The sequence below is a fragment of the Rhinatrema bivittatum genome, chromosome 5, assembly GCF_901001135.1.
Source record: "Rhinatrema bivittatum chromosome 5, aRhiBiv1.1, whole genome shotgun sequence".
NCBI lineage: Eukaryota > Metazoa > Chordata > Amphibia > Gymnophiona > Rhinatrematidae > Rhinatrema > Rhinatrema bivittatum.
Genome location: NC_042619.1, coordinates 311,473,658 through 311,496,258, shown reverse-complemented (window position 1 = coordinate 311,496,258; position 22,601 = coordinate 311,473,658). Strand labels below are relative to the sequence as shown.

At 44.8% G+C, this 22,601-nt stretch overlaps 1 protein-coding gene across 2 annotated transcripts in view; it reads right to left on the bottom strand.

Moving 5' to 3' along the window:
- Positions 1-22,601, bottom strand: part of FAM178B (family with sequence similarity 178 member B) — an 819,452-nt gene that overhangs the window by 255,548 nt on the left and 541,303 nt on the right. For both annotated transcript variants that reach the window (XM_029604316.1, XM_029604317.1), the window contains one exon: positions 3,045-3,142. In XM_029604316.1, coding sequence (XP_029460176.1) covers positions 3,045-3,142 — 98 coding nt within the window. The remainder of the gene's footprint in view (positions 1-3,044; positions 3,143-22,601) is intronic.

Here is a 22,601-nt window from a genome sequence, read left to right as displayed (position 1 = left end):
GCATCTTGACCCTTTCTCGCTGGAGGTACTTGTTGAGGGCCCGGAGGTCCAGAATAGAACGGATGTCTCCCGATTTTTTGGGGATTAGGAAGTACTGGGAATAGAACCCTAGGCCTTGCTGAGAGTATGGAATGGGTTCTATTGCTCTTGACTGGAGAAGGAGGGAAACCTCTTGATCCAGAAGGATGGAGTGGTCGGATGTTCTCCACTTCGGTAGAGGTGGGGAGTCTGGAGGCAGGAAGAGAAAGTTCAGATGGTAACCCTGAGCAATGATTGCCAGTACCCACTGGTCTGAGGTGATTGAGTGCCAGATGTTGTGGAAGTGGCACAATCGCGCTCCCACTGGTATGTGCAACAGAGGAATTTGGCTGCTGCTCTCTAAGTGGAAGTCAAAAACCTGAAGCAGGTCCTGGTTGAGGAGCTGCTTGTGGTTTTTGTTTACGGGCTTGAGGAGACTGTGATTTTTGATAAGGTCTCGTCGCACGGGATCTGGTTGGTGGCGGGTAAGACTTCTTCGGGCGGAAGAATGACTTCTTAGAGTCCTTTCTGAAGGGCTGTTTTGAGGAGGTCGGAAGGCATCGAAGAGAGCTGTCTTAGGGTCTCATGATGGTCCTTTAATTCTGCCACCGTCCGTTGAATCTGTTCGCCAAACAGATTACCTCCGACACAAGGCAGGTCGGAGAGCCGGTCTTGCACTTCTGGGTGAAGGTCAGAAGACTTGAGCCAGGCCCACCGTCTCGCCGAAACAGCAGCTGCAGACACTCTGGTAGAAGTGTCAAAAATGTCATAAGATGTTCTAATCTCATGTTTGCCTGCCTCAAAACCCTTGTTTACTTGGGTTTGTAATTGTTCTTGAAATTGCTGAGGCAGGGAGTCTGAGAAGTCCTGTATCTGCTTAAAAATGACCCTGTTATATTGGGTCATATAAAGCTGATAGGCGGCAATTCGGGAGATGAGCATGGCCCCTTGGAATACTCGGCGACCAATGTTATCTAGGAACTTCTGTTCCTTTCCAGGAGGAACAGACAAGTGAGGCTTTGACCTCTTTGCCCTCTTTTGTGCAGACTCTACCACAACCGAGTGGTGATCAAGCTGTGATTTTTGAAAATCTGGAGGTGACTGCACCAAATAGGTAGTGTCACCTTTCCTGTACACTGGAGCAATTGATCCAGGATGTTCCCAGTTCTTCTTGAGGAGATTGAGAAGGACCTGATGGATGGGAATAGAGGTGATTACCTTGGGGGCATCCAGGAATTGGAGCAACTCCATCATCTGATGCCTGTCATCCTGTTCCGTCTGTAATTGAAAAGGAACCAATTCAGACATTTCCTTCACAAAGTTTATAAAGGAGAGGTCCTCTGGAGGAGAATGCTTCCTACTCTCAGTCGGTGAAGGTGGTGAAGGTAAATCATCGGTGTCTGTTGAGGTATCATCATTCCAGGTATCATAAGTATCGGCACACCCGTGCCTCTAGGAACTAGAGGGGGACAGGGTGGTTGGATACCTGAAGGTCCCGGTCTAGGCGCCGAAGGAATCGGAGGAATTATCGGAGGCACTGATGATGGCATCGAAGGCACCGGTGCAGGCATCGAGGGCATTGATGGATGACTCAGTGGCGCCGATGGACGTATCGGCACCGATGGATGGGTCGGTGGCGAGGGACATATCGGCATCGATGGCTGAGGCAGGACTCCCGATGGAGGGATACGGAATGGTGTTTCTCCTCCCGATGATGCTGTCAGAGGGGAGGGAATCGGATCCATCGGAGATCTGGGATCCATCGGTGGAAAAGCGGCCATAAGCGCTTCCATCCTGGATAGCAGCGGTGCCAGTGCAGCCAGAATCGGGTTGATGATCGGTTCCACAGGCAGTGCCAGTATCAGTGGAACCTGAAGATGTTGCATCGCCTTGTCGATGGCCTCCTGAACCATCTGGTCCAATTCTTCTCAGAGACCTGGAGCAAGCAGCCCCAGCTTCGGAACAGAAGAAGGAGGCAGAGGCATAGCCGGAGGGACCACCGTTAAAGGCGGAGTTGCGGCTCCCCATCACCAATCGGGTGAGGGTTGCCTCAGTGACATGGTTGCAGGAATGGTCGGAGCCTTTTCTGGACGGGGTTTCTTTGACAGTGGCTCAGACGATTGCGAGGTCGATAATTTCGCTCCCTCAATGGTCCGAGTCTTACGGTGTTGATGGCGATGTTTCTCCCTACGATCCCCTCGATCCTGAGGGGCAGTAGAGGGTGTCGATGGCCGAGAAGTAGTCGATGCCGGTCGGTCACCGGTCGGTGGTCGATGCTGGCGCGAAGTTGACAGTGCCGGTTCCGACGACATCAATGCAATGGACGGAATTGGGGTTTGAGCACGGAAGAGAAGTTCCATCTTCTCCATTCTGGCCTTGCGACCCTTCGGTGTCATTAGGGCACATTTGGTGCAGGTCAAGACATCGTGCTCACGTCCTAGACACATTACACAGACTTTATGGGGGTCTGTGATAGACATGGTGCGGGTACAGTCTGGGCACCGACGAAACCCCGACGCCATGGCAAAAAACTGAGCAGCAGTACGGTCGACGGCCAGTAGGCCGCGAGGGCCAAACTCGACGGTAATCGACGGGAAACAGGTCAAAACTTACCGGAGTACTGCGGATTGAGGAAAGTTAGAGGAGGGACCCCTGTGGGGCAATTTAACTTTTAGTAATTCTGTGAGGAAAATTCCTGTCAGGAATCTTTTCAGAGCTCCTTTACCGCGAGGCTACTGCTGCACGGAAAAAAGAAGACTGAAAGGGGACCCCTGCTGGCTGCAGGGTTAGTGCCATGCTGGGCATGCCCAGTAGGTGCCAGTCAAAGTTCTGGAAACTTCGACAGAAGTTTTCCATGATTGGGCTCCATCCTGATGATGTCACCCATATGTGAGGACTACCATCCTGCTTGTCCTGTGAGAATGGTTTTTATAAAATTAGATCCTCAAAAACATTTGATCAGAATATAAGCTGCCACATTTCTCCCATTTTCTGCAGCTGTAGCAGGCTTAGCTGGCAAGACTTACCTTCCTTTGGTAGTGGTGTCAGGAAACAGCTGTACAATACTCAGCAAATTATGGTGGTGCATGGATAATTGACAGAGAGACAGACACAGCTCTGGTAACTGGCAAGAAAACAGAAAGGATGATTATTTTATGGTAGTGCCCTGCCCTTACCCTTCAAAAATGGGAAACTCTCAGCATAACCTAATGGGGGAGGAGGTTCGCTGGGTAATGTATGCTGGCTCAGAGCTATCCTGATATTTAACTTGGAAAGGAGAATTTCATTGCAACTATCCTGCCAAAGGAATCCCTGTATGGCTAAAACATGGCAAGAAAATCTGATTCCTAATCATTCACAGGCTCTTCATTTGAATAAGCGTTACCACAAAAGGACCCAACAAAAACCAGGTCAAATAAACTTACTTAAACATAACCAAGGGTAACAGAGCTATTGAAGAGACCATCATAAGTGGGAACTTTTAATCGCTAAAGGACAGTTTCTCCCAACTTGGCTAGGCTATCCAGTGAACCAATTTTTCCCTTTTATTTTAAATCATAGGTCTCATAAATGTGACAACAAAAGCAGAAAAATGTTTTTATGATTTTTAGTGTATATTTTCATTTTATCATTTATAGTACCATAAACTTCTAAAATACTTTCAAAAGAAAGGAAACATTACTTATTACAGTCCTGGTATTTGCTTGGGCTTCTTGAGCAAAGATATCTAGTGTTAGAATTCCCCATTGTTGGAAGGTATCCTCTGTTATTCAGGGGCAGCTTGAGGCAATCTACTGCCTGAGGCAAAAAATGAAAGGACAACCCCCCCCCCCCCCCTCCTTTCCCTCAAGATGCAGAGCAGGTGAACTCACCAAGAGGCCTGGAGAGGAGAGGTGTCCACCTTAGAATGTAACTTGTAATGCTGGAGAAGGGTGGGAGGCAGGGGTCAGAGTTCCCAGAGGAGTGACAAAAATAGTGTCATTGATAATATTTCCAGAAATCTAGCAAACCTGCCACACTCCTGGGAAACCTGTTACCTCCCACCTTTTCCTAGCTTCGGTCCCCTGGGGTTGTGGGAGACTGGTGATTGGTGGGACTCTGTGTGTGGCACACCCTTAGGGTCGGTGAAAGGGTTTTAGATGTCCTTTCTGAATCTTACAGCCTTTAGTCCCCCTTTCCCTCCCCTCCCCTTCCCATACAATTTAATTTATTTATTTAAAAACATTTATATTACGCACACATCCATACATGTTCTGGGCAGATTCCAGTTTCAACATACACAAAAAGGAAACAATACATTTCTAAAAGAACAAACATTATATTGTAAATGTTACTTGACTCCATAGAAAACCTGCATACTCATTCCCATTACTCTGCTCAAGTATATTTGCAGCTATAGCCCAATCAGAAAGCATTGATACAGATTAGCCTGATTCTAGTTTATAAAAAAACTTGTGTGAATAAGTATGTTTTTAGTGCCTTTTAAAATGCTTTTATACAGCTTATGGAATGGAGAAAATTAAGAAATTACTACTTCCCTGACAATTTCCTTTTCCTTAAGGTGGATAGATTGATTCAGGACCAATCGGTTATGCACATCTACCAGCAGATGGAGTCAGAGCAAACTGACATCACAGTATATATAGTCCTGCAGTGACATAAGCTTGCCAGTATACTCTTCAAAAGCAGCTGGCGACAGACTAGCAAAAATCTGATTAAAAACAATCATTTCTGTACTCAACCAACATAAAACACTGAACTCAGGCAAGAATGTATGCATACTAGTCTAGGGACTGAATGAATACTTACCAGTAATCCCCTGGAACAGTAGCCACTAAGGAAGACATCACTCGGCAGCCAAGGGCAAGAAGCTGAATCCATCTATCCACATTAAGGAAAAGGAAATTATCAGGTAAGTAGTACTTTCTCATTTCCTGGCATATGGATAGATGGATTCAGGACCAGTGGAACGTACCCAATCTATTCCTGATTAGGGTGGGAGGCTGCACATAGCCCAGTCAACAACGCATGTGCAAAGGCTGTGTCCTCCTGGCCCTGTACATCCAGATGATAATATCTGGAAAAGGGTAATGATTCAGATGGACTGAACCAGATCAGGTGAACCTAGAAGATGTGGTAGCCTTATTGACAAATTGAAGAGTAGTGAATCACCTGGACTGGATGGTATACACCCCAGGGTTCTGAAGGAACTAAAAAATGAAATTTCAGACCTATTAGTAAAAATGTGTAACCTATCATTAAAATCATCCATTGTACCTGAAGACTGGAGGGTGGCTAATGTAACCCCAATATTTAAAAAGGGCTCAAGGGGCGATCTGGGAAACTACAGACCAGTTAGCCTGACTTCAGTGCCAGGAAAAATAGTGGAAAGTGTTCTAAAAATAAAAATCACAGAACATATAGAAAGACATTTTTATGGAAACTGTTATAAAGAATAAAATCACAAAACATTTAGATAGACATTTAGATAGACATGGTTTAATGGAACAAAGTCAGCATGGCTTTTCCCCAAGGCAAGTCTTGCCTCACAAATCTGCTTCACTTTTTTGAAGGAGTTAATAAACATGGAGATAAAGGTGAACTGGTAGATGTAGTGTATTTAGATTTTCAGAAGGCGTTTGACAAAGTTCCTCATGAGAGGCTTCTAGGAAAAGTAAAACGTCATGGGATAGGTGGTGATGTGCTTTCATGGATTACAAACTGGCTAAAAGACAGGAAATAGTAGGATTAAATGGACAATTTTCTCAGTGGAAGGGAGTGGACTGTGGAGTGCCTCAGGGATCTGTATTGGAACCCGTACTTTTCAATATATTTATAAATGATCTGGAAAGAAATACGACGAGTGAGGTAATCAAATTTGCAGATGATACAAAATTATTCAGAGAAGTTAAATCACAAGCAGATTGTGATAAATTGCAGGAAGATCTTGTGAGACTGGAAACTGGGCATCCAAATGGCAGATGAAATTTAATATGGACAAGTGCAAGGTGATGCATATAGGGAAAAATAACCCATGCTATAGTTACACAATGTTAGGTTCCATATTAGGAGCTACCACCCAGGAGAGAGATCTAGGCGTCACAGTGGATAACACATTGAAATCTTCGGTTAAATGTGCTGCAGTAGTCAAAAAAGCAAACAAATGGTTTGGAATTATTAGAAAGGAAATGGTGAATAAAATGGAAAATGTCATAATGCCTCTGTATCGCTCCATGGTGAGGCCGCACCTTGAATACTGTGCACAATTCTGGTTGCCACATCTCAAAAAATATATAGTTGCGATGGAGAAGGTACAGAGAAGGGTGACCAAAATGATAAAGGGGATGGAACAGCTCCCCTATGAGGAAAGACTAAAGAGGTTAGGATTTTTCAGCTTGGAGAAGAGACGGCTGAGGGGGGACTATGATAGAGGTGTTTAAAATCATGAGAGGTCTAGAACAGGTAGATGAGAATCAGTTATTTACTCTTTCAGATAATAGAAAGACTAGGGGGCACTCCATGAAGTTAGCATGTGGCACATTTAAAACTAATCGGAGAAAGTTCTTCTTCACTCAATGCACAATTAAACTCTGGAATTTGTTGCCAGAGGACGTGGTGAATGCAGTTAGTGTAGCTGTGTTTAAAAAAGGATTGGATAAGTTCTTGGAGGAGAAGTCCATTACCTGCTATTAATTAAGTTGACTTAGAAGATAGCCACTGCTATTACTAGCAACAGTAACATGTGATAGATTTAGTTTTTTGGGTACTTGCCAGGTTCTGATGGCCTGGATTTGCTACTGTTGGAAACAGGATGCTGGGCTTGATGGACCCTTGGTCTGACCCAGTATGGCACGTTCTAATGTTCTTAGGTGTATGAGGAGGACCACGTTGCAGCTTCACAAATGTCAACGGGAGTCAACAATCTAACCTCCGCCCATGATACTGCCTGAGCCCTAGTGGAATGAGTCCTAACCTGAGTAGGCAATGGCTTTTCAGCATCTACATACACAGCTGTGACCACCTCCTTAATCCAGCGAGCTATGGTAACCCGCAAAGCTGGTTTGCCCTGTTTTGTTCCACCATAAAGGACAAACAGACGATCCATCTTTCGGAAAGGTTTAGAAACACCTCCAGATACCTCATAACATGTCTCTTGACATCCAAGGTATGCAACAGGCGATATTCTTCTGCATCTCTTTCCTTATTCAGGGATGGCAAGGAAATGGATTGATTCAAGTGAAAATTTGAAACCACTTTAGGCAAGAATGAAGGAACAATACACAGCAGTATCTCTCCTGGAGTCACTTGAAGGAACGGCTCTCGGCAAGAAAAGGCATGCAACTCAGAAATTTGAAGCGCAGAACATATCGCCACCAGAAACACTGTTTTCAGGTTCAATAACTGCAAGGAAAGGCTATGCATGTTGCGGCCCACAGTCCTCCTACTTTTACCGCCGCTGCCCCCGGCTGCCGTGGCCCTGCCTGGTGCGTTCCACTCCGCGGAAGGCCTCCCACGGTCTGCCGCATGGCCGCCGAAACTGTCCTCCTCTCCTCAGCGGGGCTCTCACTAGGTGCACGCTCACGAGGCCCCACCCCTTAAAGGGACAAATGCGGTAAGCAGCAAGTCAGCCCCGGTAAGTGACGTCAACAGGCAGGGGTATTTAAACCCCATGAAGGCATTAGAACTTTGCCTTTGCAACCGTTTCCTCTGTTGCACTCAGGCTGCACTGCTCCAGTTGCTCTCTGTGTGTTTGTGCCTTTTGTTCCTGTGTTCCTTGCCTCCTAGTGCCTGACTCCGTTCCTGGCTCCTCTCCTCGGCTTGATCTCCTGGCTTGACCTTGGCTCGTCTCTTCATCTTCTCTTGTCTGCTGCCCGTCCTGACTAGTGGCCTGTATCCTCGCTTCGTCTCTTCGCTACCTGCTTCGGATCATCTGCCTGGACTTCAGCTATCTCCCATGAAGGTCGGTTCCCATCCTGCTGGGTGAACGCTCTGAGTAATCACTCCTTGGGGGCTCTTCCACGTTCATAGGCTTTCTTCTACTATAATCCCCAACTCCTTCCACAACCAACTGCTTTGATGTCAGGCTGCCTCATTATTGCCAATGGCACACCAATTATTGTGCCTCCGCACGAGTTGTCTGCTATTGGCCTGTTGTAATACGAGTCAGCCTGTAGCTTGCTAATCACCCATATGTGAGGACTATCATACTGCTTGTCCTGGGTTAAAGCAAAATTGCTTACCTGTAATAGGTGTTATCCCAGGACAGCAGGATGTAGTCCTCACAAAACCCACCCGCCACCCCGTGGAGTTGGGTCCGCATACGTTTCTTATTTTATTTTATTTTTCGCTCGCACTTTTTGCTACAAACGAGACTGAAGGGAGACCCCTGTGGACACAGGGATCATGGCATGCTGGGCATGCTCAGTGCACTCAGTGTGCCAGTCTAAGCTTTTTAGAAACTTTGACAAAGTTTTCCGTGTTAGGGCTCCATCCACTGACGTCATCCATATGTGAGGACTACATCTGCTGTCCTGGGATAACACCTATTACAGGTAAGCAATTTTGCTTTATACTGGTTCTATGAGTGACATATGTACTAGTGATGTCATTATAAAAGAACCGTCTCCAACTGCTGGATGAAGAGACTAAATCCATATGTTCTTGGCTGGTGGAGGAGAAGGAAAAAGAATCGCAATTTAAAATAATTAGAACACAGAACAAAAGCTGAAAAACAATAAGGAAATCCAAAATGATTCAACTGGTGTTGAATCAAATTTATAGACATCCTGCAAGCTAATGTAAACTGGAATGTGAAATTATTTGGAAACAACATTAAGAAAAATGAAGGTGTTTAAACTGTTTTTAATAAATTGCCAAGAAGTACATATATTAATGGAAAATATAAGAAAAAAAGGTAAATCCCACATGACTTAAGTCGGCAAAAACTTATCTGGGAAAGGAAAAGTCTTTTAAAATAATGAACGGGTTAAAGTACTATGGATGCTTTACAAAACTATAAAGCAAGTAAGAAGGAATCTAAGCAATCAGATAGGGTAAAATTAACAGAGAATGAAATATTTCTAAAGATAGTGAGTCAAACCTCAAAAGGTTATTTAAGTATATTATAACAAAAGCATGATGAGGGATATAATAGGGTACTTTGTGAATAGAATGGAAAACAAAATTGCTGGGACAGATGCAAAACAGAAATCCTAAATTACTTCTTTGCTTCAGTATTTATAATGAAAAGCTAAGAGAAAGATCAGAACTTTAGAAAAAAACGAAGTTGCTTACCTGTAACAGGTGTTCTCCAAGGACAGTAGGATATAAGCCCCACCGAGACTACCACCGTGCGGGAGACGCGGCCTACCTGCCTGCTAGCCCAGGAAGCCCGGCCGACCGAAGGACGACGTCATTTCTTGTTAACCTTTTTGTTATTCTTTTCTTCCTAGCTGCCTCTTATTACCCCTTCTCCCAGTTTGCCTTTCCCTGTTACAATGTAATTTCCAAACTTGATTAGTTCTATGTAAACCGGCATGATGTCCGCAACTAATACCGGTATATAAAAATGTTTAAATAAATAAATAAATAAATAAAATATAAGTCTTCCCAAATGGATGACATCATCAGAAGAAGCCTAGGTGGGTCCCCAGGGTGCTGGAGTGAGCAGGAGTCCAGAGGCACACCAGGGTCAGGACAGGTAGCAGAGTGGAGAGATGAGGAACAGGCCAATGGTCAAGGCAGGTGGAAGACAAGCATTGACTGGATACAATACAAGAGGTCACGTCCACCGGCATGCAAAGGTAGTCAGGTCCAATGCAAGAGATCAGGTCCAGAAGATTAGGCCATGGACAGACACACAGGAGACACTATACGAGACAGCAGGGTGAGACAAGGCTGAATGAGGCAGGATAGGTAAGGCAAGGCTGGAGCACAGGAACTCAGGAACGCACAGAAACATAGGACAATCAGGAACGTAGGAGTAACACGCACTGCTACTAAGCAGGAAACCTGTTGCTGAGGTGAGATAATGCTGCAGGGCTTTTGTTTAAATAGTTCAGTCAGGCAATCATCTGGAGGAGCTGCTCAGTGTTTCCTGATGTGAGGTCTATATTATGTGTGCACATGCATGCACGTGCGCCTAATGGGAGGCGATGACCTGGCTGCATCAGCGGCAGTCAGCAGCATGTAGTGATGACAGTGTTCTGCTGCGAAAGGAGGCCTCTGGCAGCAGCGGTGATGAGTGCGGTGCAGAGCAGTCCCATGAGCCACCAAACGTAATGATCTCACTGTCAGGGATACAAAATGACTTTCCCAAATCTACCCGCCTAATAATATTTTATAGACTTTTCCTTCAGAAACTTTTCCAACCCTCTTTTGTATCCTACTATGTTAGTTGCCTTGACCACATCTTCTAGCAACAGATTCCATAGTTTGATTGTTCAATGAGTACAAAAAACCTTCATACGATTTGTTTTAAATCTCCAAGTTGCTAGTTTCATGGAATGACCCCTAGTCCTAGTGTTATTTGAAAGGAAAAACAATTCAATTCCACTTGACTCATGTTTTTATAAATCGCAATCATATCACCTCTCAGTCATCTCTTCTCCAATCTAAAGAACCCTAAGCTGTTTAGCCTCTCTCTATAAAGGAGTCTTTCCATCCCCCTTATAGTTTTTATTGCTCTTCTTGGCACCATCTCTAGTTCTGGTATGTCTTTTTTCAGATGGAGCGACCAGGATTACACACAGTACTCAAAGAATGGTCAAATCATGATTCTGTTTTAAAAGCATTATGGTATTCTCATTTTTTTTTCTCTATTTCTCTCCTTAAAGAGGACTTCTATTAGAGCACTCTTGAAGAAAGATGGTTTGAACCCCTCATTTTGTCAAACTATAGGACAATCTCTTCATTGATTTTTTTAGCCAAATTGCTTGAACAGGTAGTATATCAACTGTCTGATTTTGTTGAACATCATCAGATTCTTGAACCTTATCAGTTCAGCTTCAGAAAAGCTCTAACACAGAAACTAATTTGGATGACACCTTCAGGAGGGGTCTTGACAGTGGGAATAGCTACGTACTTGTTTTGTTGGATATATCATCAGCGTCGGACACCTTGGACCACAACATCCTTTTTTACCATTTCATGGAATGCGGTGTAGTGCTTTCTTGGTTCCACTCCTATTTAACTAATCACCTTTGCTGAGCAAGAGTTGGTCAGCACCAATCTCGATGGTTTTTGTTTCGACTGATGTCCCACAAGGCTCCGCACTTTCTGCGGTACTTTCTAATATCTATATTGCAGCAATTTGCAAAATTCTAGCAGGCAAAGGATATCGGGTGTAAGCAGACGATATTCAATTATTTCTCTGTGTACAACCACTTGGCAAGACACAGTCAAACTGATTCAGATTTGCTTATCCCTATTAAGCAATTGTTAATGTTAAACTTTCATTAAATATTTCCAAATCTAAATTCACCATTATTCATCGTAACTATGATAATCATTTTCCAAAATGTATTACCATCAACAATGTTGCATGTCCAATCCTTTTCCATGTGACAAGCTTAGATTACTGGATTTATTTATATTTATCATGAAACCCGCTCATTAACTCTGTCATGAAAGCCGGATTCTTCAAGTTTCACATTGTGCAAGGCCCGAAGACCCTATTAGAACCTCATGATTTCTGCAAAATACTTCAAGAGTTCATTCTATCTTTGCTAGAAAGCAGAGTTGCATACCTGTAACAGGTGTTCTCCGAGGACAGCAGGATGTCAGTCCTCACACATGGTGACATCATCAGATGGAGTCCTGACACAGAAAACTTATGTCAAAGTTTCTAAAACTTGGATTTTTACACTGGACATGCCCAGCATGCCTTATACCACGTGTCCATTCGGGGATCCCGCTTCAGACCTATAACATAGAATTAGACATAAATCAAAAATAGGAAAAACCCAACTCCGTGGGGTGGTGGGCAAGTTTCATGAGGACTAACCCTCTTTCCTCAGAGAATACCTGTTATAGGTAAGCAACTCTGCTTTCTCCGAGGACAAGCTGGATGGTAGTCCTCACACTTGGGTGAAACCCTAGTTACAGGCTATTCCTCAACATAAAAGGGGACCAACAGACACTCAAACCAAATGCCAATGGGTACAACAACACTGTTGATGTTGGTAACAAACCTATTTCTATCAAAAGAAACAAAAGGTTGTGTGGATTGTCTATGGGCACATCGAGAGGCCTTAGGGGAAGCTTCAACCGAAGCAGGCCCCACATGAAACGTACAACTATAGGCTGTACAGAGATGGGCATACCATCTACACTATGGTGGTATGCGCCAATTGCACTCAGATGAACTCTAACAAAATTGGTTTTCAATCTAGCTTCCGATAGGTGTAGAAGGTAACAGGACAACAGATCTAGGGCCTTCTGCTCACACCACATGGAAAACCTTCTCCACTTCAGTCCATAGGACTTTCTAGTGGAAGGCTTTCTAGAAGCCACCAGGACCTGAGACACAACTTCCAAAAGATTGAGTGGTTGTAGAACTAACCTCTCAACATCCAGACTGTGAGTGACAGAGCCTGGATGTTGGCATGTCTCAACATGCCTCGATCTTGGGTGATGAGATCTGGGGAAGTTATCAGTCTTCGAATGGACAACTCCTTAGGAGAGGAAGCCAGATCTGTCTCGGCCAATAAGGGGCTATGAGGATCACAGTCCCCTTGTCCTAGCGAAGCTTCAAGAGATTCGTCGCTACTAAGGGAATAGGAGGATACCTATATAGAAGACCTTTGCCCCAATGTTAGGCAAGGAAGTCTGAGGCTGGTTTGTCACCTGTCCTGTACAGGGAGCAGAACCACGGCACTTTTCTGTTGCAAGGGAACACAAAGAGATCCATGCTTGGGCTCCCCCAGAGTTGGAATATCCAATTCGCAACCCTCTGGTCTGGGGACTACTTCTGGGGTCTGAAGGCAATGCTCAGTTTGTCTGCTAACACAATCTCCGTCCTGGCCAGGTACAAGGCCCTGAGCATCATCCCGTGGGACAAAGCCCATGACCAGATCTGAACTAATTCTTGACACAGGAAGTATAAGCCATTACCTCCCTGCATGTTGACATACCACATCGTCACCTGGTTGTCAGTTTGGATCAGGACAACTTTGCTGGACAGTCAAACTCTGAAAGCCCATAGCGTGTACCTGATTGCCTGGACTGCCAGGAAATTGATTTGAGATCCTGAGTGCTAAGCCTGTCTACATGAGCTCCCTAATCCCATATGGATGTATCCATGGTTAGGACAATTTGGGTAGGAGGACCTCGAAAAGAGTGCCCCCGTTCCAGATTTGAAAGTACCCGCCACAAGGACAAAGAGTCAAGGAGGGGTGATGTTACTCAGATGCAATCCTGGAGGTTCTGCATGGCTTGCAGCTACTGTGACCTCAGGGTCCATAGGGCCTTGCGCATGTGCAAATGTGCAAGAGAGTGTCATGGAAGGTTGCGGCCCTTTGGCCAGACAGCCTCAACATGTGCCAGGCTGACATCTGCTGGCTCTGCTGAATCTCTGCTGCGATGGTCAACAGAGTGATGGCCCTTTGATGAGGGAGGAAGGCCTTGGCCTGAGCTGTGTCTAGCAGGGCTCCTATGAACTAACTGGTTGAAGGACAGAAGACAATGTGTGATGGTAAATGGAACTTACTCTAAAGAGAGAACGGTGATGAGCGGAGTGCCGCAAGGGTTGGTGTTGGGACCGGTCCTGTTCAATATCTTTGTAAGTGACATTGCGGACAGGATAGAAGATAAGGTTTGTCTATTTGCAGATAACAGTAAGATCTGCAAAAGAGTGGACATGCCAGAAGGAGTGAGATGGGATTTAAGGAAGCTGGAAGACTGGTCGAAGTTATGGCAGCTGAGATTCAATGCCAAGAAGTGCAGAGTCATGCATATGAGGTGTGGAAATCCGAAAGAAATGTATTCGATGGGGGGTGAAGGGCCGATGTGCACGGAGCAGGAGGGAGACCTTGGGGTGACAATGTCTAACGAATTGAAGTTGGCGAAACAATGTGACAAGGCGATAGCTAAAGCCAGAAGAATGCTGGATTGCATAGAGAGAGGAATATCAAGTAAGAAAAGGGAAGTAATTATCCCCTTGTACAGGTCCTTAGTGAGGCCTCATCTGGAGTACTGTGCTCAGTTCTGGAGACTGTATCTCCGAAGGGACAGAGACAGGATGGAGGCGGTCCAGAGAAGAGTGACCCAAAAGGAGGATGGTCTTCATCGAATGACTTATGAGGAGAGACTGAAGAATCTAAATATGTATACCGTGGAGGAAAGGAGGAGCAGGGGTGATATGATACAGACGTTCAGATACTTGAAAGGTTTTAATGATCCAAACTCAATGACAAACCTTTTCTGTTGGAAAAAAATCAGCAGAACCAGGGGTCACAATTTAAACCTCCAGGGAGAAAGACTCAGAATCAATGTCAGGAAGTATTTCTTCACGGAGAGGGTGGTGGATGCCTGGAACGCCCTTCTGGAGGAAGTGGTGAACACCAAAACTGAGAAGGATTTCAAAGGGGCGTGGGATAAACACTATTGATCCATAAAGCCTGGCGGATAGGAATGAAGAGAAGAGGTATGGGGGTGGCTTGCGGGAATGATGGCTACTACCTGGTGATTAATACCCTTATTCAATAAACGTTCACATGGGTAATGCGACTCCAACATTGCTGTATGCTTCAATGGCAAGAGGAAATGTGGAAAAGAGGATTTGCATTCAGGCAACAACCAACAAGGTAGCACAGTCTGGGTAAACAAATAAGCGTGGGAGTAGCTTGCTTGTTGCAGCGATTACTATCCCAAACCAATTAAGCCTGATACTTCACTTTCAATGCATATCCAGCATAGATCTCTGCCTCAACAGCAGAGGGGAATGAAGATAAGAGGATTTACATTCAGACAACAACCAACAAGGACTGAATTGCACAGTCTGGGTAAACAAATAAGCGTGGGAGTAGCTTGCTTATTGCAGCGGTTACTACCCATAACAAATTAAGTCTGATACTTCACTTTGTATGCATATCCAGCGAAGCTCACTGCTTCAACTGCAGGGGAGACTGAAGAAATAGGATTTACATCCAGACAACATCAAACAAGGCATTGATCTGAGCAGTATGAGTACAAACATCGGGGTAACTTGCTTGATACAACAATTACTACCCTCAAACATTAAGTCTTATACTTCACTTTGTTGCAGCTACAACACTGCTCTCTACATCAATGGCGGGGATGGAAGGAATTTAGAATAAAAAATGTTACCAATAAGGACCCTGAACTCAGTAGTCGGAGTAACAGATAAGTATGAGAAAATAAGTGTGAAAGCTTGCTGAGCAAACTGGATGGGCCTATTGGCCTTCTTCTGCTGTCATTTCTCTGTTTCTAGAAGTACAATTGAAGTGGTAGCTGAGATGGGATTTTGGTAGTTAATGACGAACCCAAATGACTCCAACACCTGGATGGTCAAGTGCATGGCCCCTGTCTGAGATGTACTCCTGACCAGCCAGTCATCCAGATAAGGGAAAACATACACCCCAGCCTTCAGAGGAGCGCTGCCAGACATTTCGTGAAGACCTGTGGGGCTGATGCCAGCCCAAATGGCAACACTCGATACTAAAAGTGCTGTTTCCCACCATGAATCAACTTCCGATGACTTGGAAAGATTATGATGTGTGTGTATGCACCCTTCCAATCGAGGCAGCATAGGTAGTCCACTTTTTTGCAAAAGGGGGATCAAGGTGCCCAGGGTATCCATCTTGAACTTTTCCTTTTTGATAAATCTGTTTAAGGCCCTTAGGTCTAGGATGGGACGAAGTCCTCCTGTTTTCTTTGGAATCAAGAAGTACCTGGAATAAAATTTCCACCCGCTTTGCCCTGCTGGAATGGGCTCGACTGCTCTTGCTATTAAGATGGAGTTGAGCTCCGTTAGTAGTACCTCATTATGCACTACTGGCCCCACAAGGGGCACCCAATAGGTTCATTCGGTACTTTTGATGGAAGATGGAAAGAACCCATTGGTCTGAGGATATACTGGGCCACTGGGTTCACAAAGATTCGCAGCCTGCCCCCTACCAGTGGATCCATCGCTCCCAGGTATGAGTGTATCTGGACTACGATCCCTATGACCCAGTCAAGAACCCATCCCTGGAATTGACTGAAGCGCCAGATGGGCCTTGGGGATTCTCTGCTGCCTAGAACGGCTGAAGAAGCCCTGAAGATGCTAACAGGAGTGAGGGGGGCGGAGGACAGTAGTTCCTCTTACGGAAGAAAAAGACTTCTTCTGCCCCAATCTCGCCAACTTTCTAGCAGAGGAGGACAGGTCATGGTGCCAGAGCTAGGCCACTGCATCCCTCACCCTATCTCTGAAGAGATTCTCCCCAGTACATGGCATGTCAATGAGTCTTTCCTGATCGGAAATCCAAGGCCCACAGCCATGCCATTCTGTGGGCACCATTCCCATTGCAGAGACTCTCAATGTCATCTGGAAAACATTGTAAGTCGCTTGATCCTCGTGTTTTCCACACTCCAGAGCCTTATGAAACAGCGACACAATGGTGTCCTGCTGCAGCTGAGTCAACTGCTCGGCCACCTCCTGCACCTGCTTCCAGATGTCCCATGAATACTGGCTCATGTAGAGATGGTAGGAAGCTATACAGGCAATGAGCATGGCTCCCTGAAAAACCTTTCTCCCAAGAGCATCCATTGCTCTGTGATTCTTCCACGGGAGCGCAAGGGAATGGGTCTAAGACTTCTTCGCTCTCTTGAGAGCAGATTCAGTTACCATCGACTTGTGGGAAAGCTGTCACTTATCGAACCTGGGAGCCTTTTGGACGAAGTAAACACCATCAGCATTCTTATTCATGGGAGGCACTCTGAAGGGAGATTTTCACATTCTCAACAGTAACTCCTTAAGGATATCATGTACAAGGACCACCACGATCTCCTTAGGAGGTTCCACTAACTGGAGGATTTCAAGCATTTTGTGCCAGGCAACCTCTTCTGTGAGTAATTTAAACAGGATGGCCTCTGCCATCGCCCTCACAAACCCTGCGAAGGTTAATTCCTTAGGTGGAGACTTCCTTTGCTCTTCTGAAGGAGAATGTACTGAGGGGAGATTCTCAGCCATCGAAGGAGGACTCCATGCTGTCATACCCCCAGGGGTCATGGGGCCCTCAACCTCACTGAAATTGGCAGGAGATGGGGCCCTAGGTGCTCGGCCTTCATCCAGAGGTGCAGGCACCGGCAGAGCTGAACAGGGGGCTGCAGGCCTCAGTGTCTCAGCCGGTCTAGGTGGAGATTCCTCCCCCAAGGAAGAGGCCACGACCACCGTATTGGTAGTTGAAGGCTACGGTGGCCCGATGGGCACCGAGGCATGCCCAGGAACCAAAGCCAGCTGGGTCGGTACTGCGCCAATGAGAGCATGGAGCTTCTCCAACTGCAGCTCTAAGAGAGATGGTGCCGGCTCCAGTGTCGATGGTGCCATGGGACTGATGCCCTGCCTTGCCCGCTCAACCACCAGTTGAACATGCCGCTCAAGCTCCTCCTCAAACATTGACAATGCCAACACCGACTGGGAGGAAAGAGGAGTAGCCAGATCTTTTTCGGAACCAAAAGGAGGATTGGTGACTGGCATCAAGACCAGTGGAGACCACTGTGGAACCTCGGCACTGATGGATAACTGGCACTACTCGCCGCAGGGTTGCTTCGGGGGCATCACAGCAGGAGCTGACACATCCCTGTGCGCGGCACCATGCATTGACAGAGACCAATGCCGCTGCTTCTTCAGATTCCCTCGATGATTGGCATGGTCTTTCCCCAGTGCAGAGGCCAATGATAAGGAACCAGACATCCTCCGCTTGGAGGAGCTCGAAGGTGGCCATTCTCTGGTGCCCTTATCAGCAGACGGCAATGATGTTCCTGCCGATGTTGATGGCTCGGTGACAATCGGTGTGGCTCCATGATTCTTCGATGCCGATAGCTTGATCCTCTCTGATCCAAAGTGGTGCTCCATCTTATCGAGCCAAAGACGACATCCCTTCGGGGTCATCTGGGTGTATTTGCAGCAACCCTGGACGTTATGCGATGCCTCCAGGCAGAGGATAAATTCTCTTCCACTGCCGGCACCGGAAGCAGGACCGGAAACAGGAGGTGAGAAGCAGGAGGTGATCCCCTCGTGGCTCCTCTCGCCGGCCTCACCTCCCGACTCACCAACTCGTCTCGCCAGCCACACCTCCTGGCCCCCACCAACGCAGCTGTGATAGCACACCACTCCCCCCCTCGGATCAGGGACATGCCCACACCAAAAACGTTATCAGGGGCACCGAAGGGAGTATAAATGCAGGTGCCAAGCTTAGGTGTCACGCTGAAGGAGCGCGACAAAGGGGCAGGCCCCTTTGTGCGCCCCTTAGTGCAATCATTAGTACGCTAAGCAAAACGGAATCTACCCTTAACTGAAAATCGCATACAGACATGACCATCCACCCAATCCCAATCTGCACCAACAAAGGAATCTATGCAAAAACCAAAATTACCCAGTACAAGACATAACAGCACTATCAAAACCAAAAAGAAATGAATGCCACCTCATAAACACCAATCACTACATCTCAAACCTCTACAACAACTGTATACTACTGTCCTTCTTAATATTTAATGCACAATCCATGGTAAAAAAAAAAATACCAATTATCACTGACCTACTGGAAGACATGAAACCAGACTTCATTGCAATAACAGAAACATGGATAAAAAACACCGATGCTGTATTAATCAACCAAATTGATAACGCAACATATAGAACCTTCTCCATCCCTAGACAAAAAAAGAAAGGAGGAGGACTAATGTTAATCGCAAAAAAAAAACCCTACAGCTGAAACTACTCACTACAAACATTGCCCCACCATATGAAATCGCACTATTCGACTTTGCAAAACTACAAATCTGCTTAGTTTATTGTCCCCCTGGCCTACTAAAGAAAAACTGCTCTCCACTAATTGAATTCTTCATAGCGAACATCACATTAAATAAGCCAGTTATCATCTTCGGTGATTTTAACATCCATATGGAAACACTCCCCCAGTCACCCACATGCGAAACAATCAATAATACACTAGCAACATTAGGTCTAAAGCAAATCATTACTGGCCCAACCCACAAAGCAGGGCACACTTTAGACCTCATATTCATTAACACTGACCACTGGCAAACATACAATACAAAGATAACCAATATCCCATGGTCAGATCATTCGCCGATTCACTCCCAAATGAGCTCTAACTCAAACCTGACGACAACAGATAAGCTCTCCATGACAATGACATACCGCCCCCCTTTTAATCTGGAAACCCTCCAAGAAAAACTACAACTTGAATTATCAAATCTAGACCTATCTAACTCCGAGAAAGCCGACACATCATGGCGCAACATCATGAACTCTGTTGCCGATAATATAAACCCCAATCAACAGTAAATCAATGAAAGGCCTACACCAACAGAACCAATGGTATAACGCCAGTATCAAATCGGCCAAAAGACAGCCATATTGGTATCTTTTGTATTTCAGAAGCATCTATTAAATCTTTCATACTTGTGCTGATTTAACTTTTGTTCATTTTAAGTATGCCATTATGTATTTTATTGTGTATGCTGGCTTGTACATTGCTTAGGATCTTGACGTAAGCGACCTATTTCAATTAATTTGTAACCTATCATTAAAATCATCTGTTGTACCTGAAGCCTGGAAGATGGCCAATGTAACCCTGATATTTAAAAAGGGATCCAGGGGTGACCCAGGAAACTATAGACTGGTGAACCTGATTTCAGTGCCAGGAAAAATTGAAGAAACTGTTAAAAAGAATAAAATCACAAAACATTTAGATAGACATGGTTTAATGGGACACAGCCAGTATGGATATACCCAAGGGAAGTCTTGCTCACAAATTTCCTACTTTTTTTTTTGAAGGAGTGAATAAACATATAGACAAAGGTGAACTGGTAGATTGGTGTATTTGGATTTTCAGAAGGAGTTCGACAAAGTCCCTCATGAGAGGCTTCTAAGAAAACTAAAAAGTCATTGGATAGGAGGCAATGTCCTTTTGTAGATTGCAAGCTAGTTAAAAGACAGGAAACAGAGAGTAGGATTATATGGTCTGTTTCCACAGTGGAAAAAGGTAATCAGTGGAGTGCCTCAGGGATCTGTACTTGGACCGGTGCTTTTTAAAATATTTATAAATGATCTGGAAAGGGATACGATGAGTGAGGTGATCAAATTTGCAGATGACACAAAATTATGCAGAGTAGTTAAATCTAGAGCGGATTGTGATAAATTGCAGGAGGACCTTGCGAGACTGGAAGATTGTGCTTCCAAATGGCAGATGAAATTTAATGTGGACAAGTGCAAAGTGATGCGTATAGGGAAAAATAACCCTTGTTGTATATACACAATTTTAGGTTCTATTGTAGGAGTTACCACCCAGGAAAGAGATCTAGGTGTCATATTGGATAATACATTGAAATCATCAGCTCAGTGTGCTGTGATCAAAAAAGCAAACAGAATGTTAGGAATTATTAGGAAGGGAATGGCAAATAAAGCGATGGATTTCATAATGCCTCTGTATCGCTCCATGGTGAGACCGCATCTTGAATACTGTGTGCAATTCTGGTTGCCGCATCTCAAAAAAGATATAGTTGCACTGGAGAAAATGCAGAGAAGGGCAAACAAAAGAAAAGGGGCATGGAACAGATGCCCTGTGAGGAAAGGGTAAGGGGCTGTTCAGTTTGGAGAAGAGATGACTGAGGGGGGATATGACAGAGGTCTACAAAATCATGAAAGGTCTTGAACAACTTAATGTAAATCGGTTATTTATTCTCTCAGATAACAGAAGGACTATGGGACACTCCATGAAGTTAGCAAGTAGCTCATTTAAAACAAATCAAAGAATATTTTTTCTCTCAGCACATAGGTAAGCTCTGGAATTCATTGCCAGAGGATATAGTTTCAGCAGTCAGTGTAACTGGGTTTAAAAAAGGTTTGGTTAGATTCCTAGAGGAAAAATCCATAAACTGTTATTAATTAATAAGCAATAGTAGTAGCTTGTGATTTATTTAATGCTTGGTTACTTGTCAGGTACTTGTGACTTGGACTGGCCACTGTTCAAAACAGGGCTTGATGGACCCTTGGTCTGACCCAGTATGGCATATCCTATGTTCTTAAATAAATAAATAAATAAATCTTAACATTTTATTTCCCTTTTTGACTGCCATCACACACTGAGCCGAAGTTTTCAAGGTATTATTCACAAGTATTCTGAGGTTCTCTTCCTGGGTGGTGACTTCTAACACAGAACCCAGCATCATGTACCTGTAGTTGGAATTATTTTTCCCTATGTGCATTATTTTGCACTTGTCCACATTTTATTGTATCTGCTGTTTAGATGCCCATTCTTAGTGTCACAAAGTCCTATAATTCCTCAAAATCTGCTGTTATTTTAACCACTCAAAACAATTTCACTCAATGATCACTTTTCCAGATTATTTATGAATATGATAAATAGCACAGGTTCCAGAACAGATCCTTGGGGACTCCACTAATAACATTTCTCTGTTTGGAAAACTGATCATTTAGTCCTATCCTAGGTTTCCAGTCTTTTAGCCAGTTATCAATCCACAATAGGACATTGCTTCCAGACCTTTGACCTCACAATTTCAAGAGGAATCTCTCATGAAGTTCCATCTGAACCACCTTTTCCAGCACGGAATTACCACTTTCCTTTTTTCTGTTCAATTTCTTTATTTTTTTTTAAACTATTTATTTTATTACATTTTGTATAAACAAAGAACAAGAACAGACAAAGCAAATGTTGCTTACCTGTAACACGTGTTCTCAAAGGACAGCAGGATGTTAGTCCTCACATATGGTTGACTTCACAGGATAGAGCCCAATCACGGAACACTTTGTCAAAGTTTCTAGAACTTTGACTGGCACCTACTGGGCATGCCCAGGATGGCACTAACCCCGCAACCAGCAGAGGTCCCCCTTCAGTCTTGTTTAAAAGCTATAGTAAGTACCAAAAATAAAATAAGAAAACGTAACGAACCCAACACCGCGGGGTGGCGGGTGGGTTTCGTGAGGACTAACATCCTGCTGTCCTGTGAGAACACCTGTTACAGGTAAGCAACATTTGCTTTCTCACAGGACAAGCAGGATGGTAGTCCTCACATAGTCCTCATTTCCACCTTTCATAGTGAAATTGAAAGGTGGAAATGATCAATGTGTGGAGAGAGACGAAGAAATGGCAGAAATATTAAACGAATACTTCAGCTCTGTGTTCACTAAAGAAGACCCTGGAGAAGGACCATCTCTACACAACAAGAAACTGGAAGGAAATGGAATAGATGAAAATCCTTTTACAGTAGAAAATGTGTGGGAAGAGCTAAAGAACCTGAAAGTGGACAAAGCCATGGGGCCTGATGGGATTCATCCAAGGATATTGAGGGAGCTCAGAGATGTTCTGGCGGGT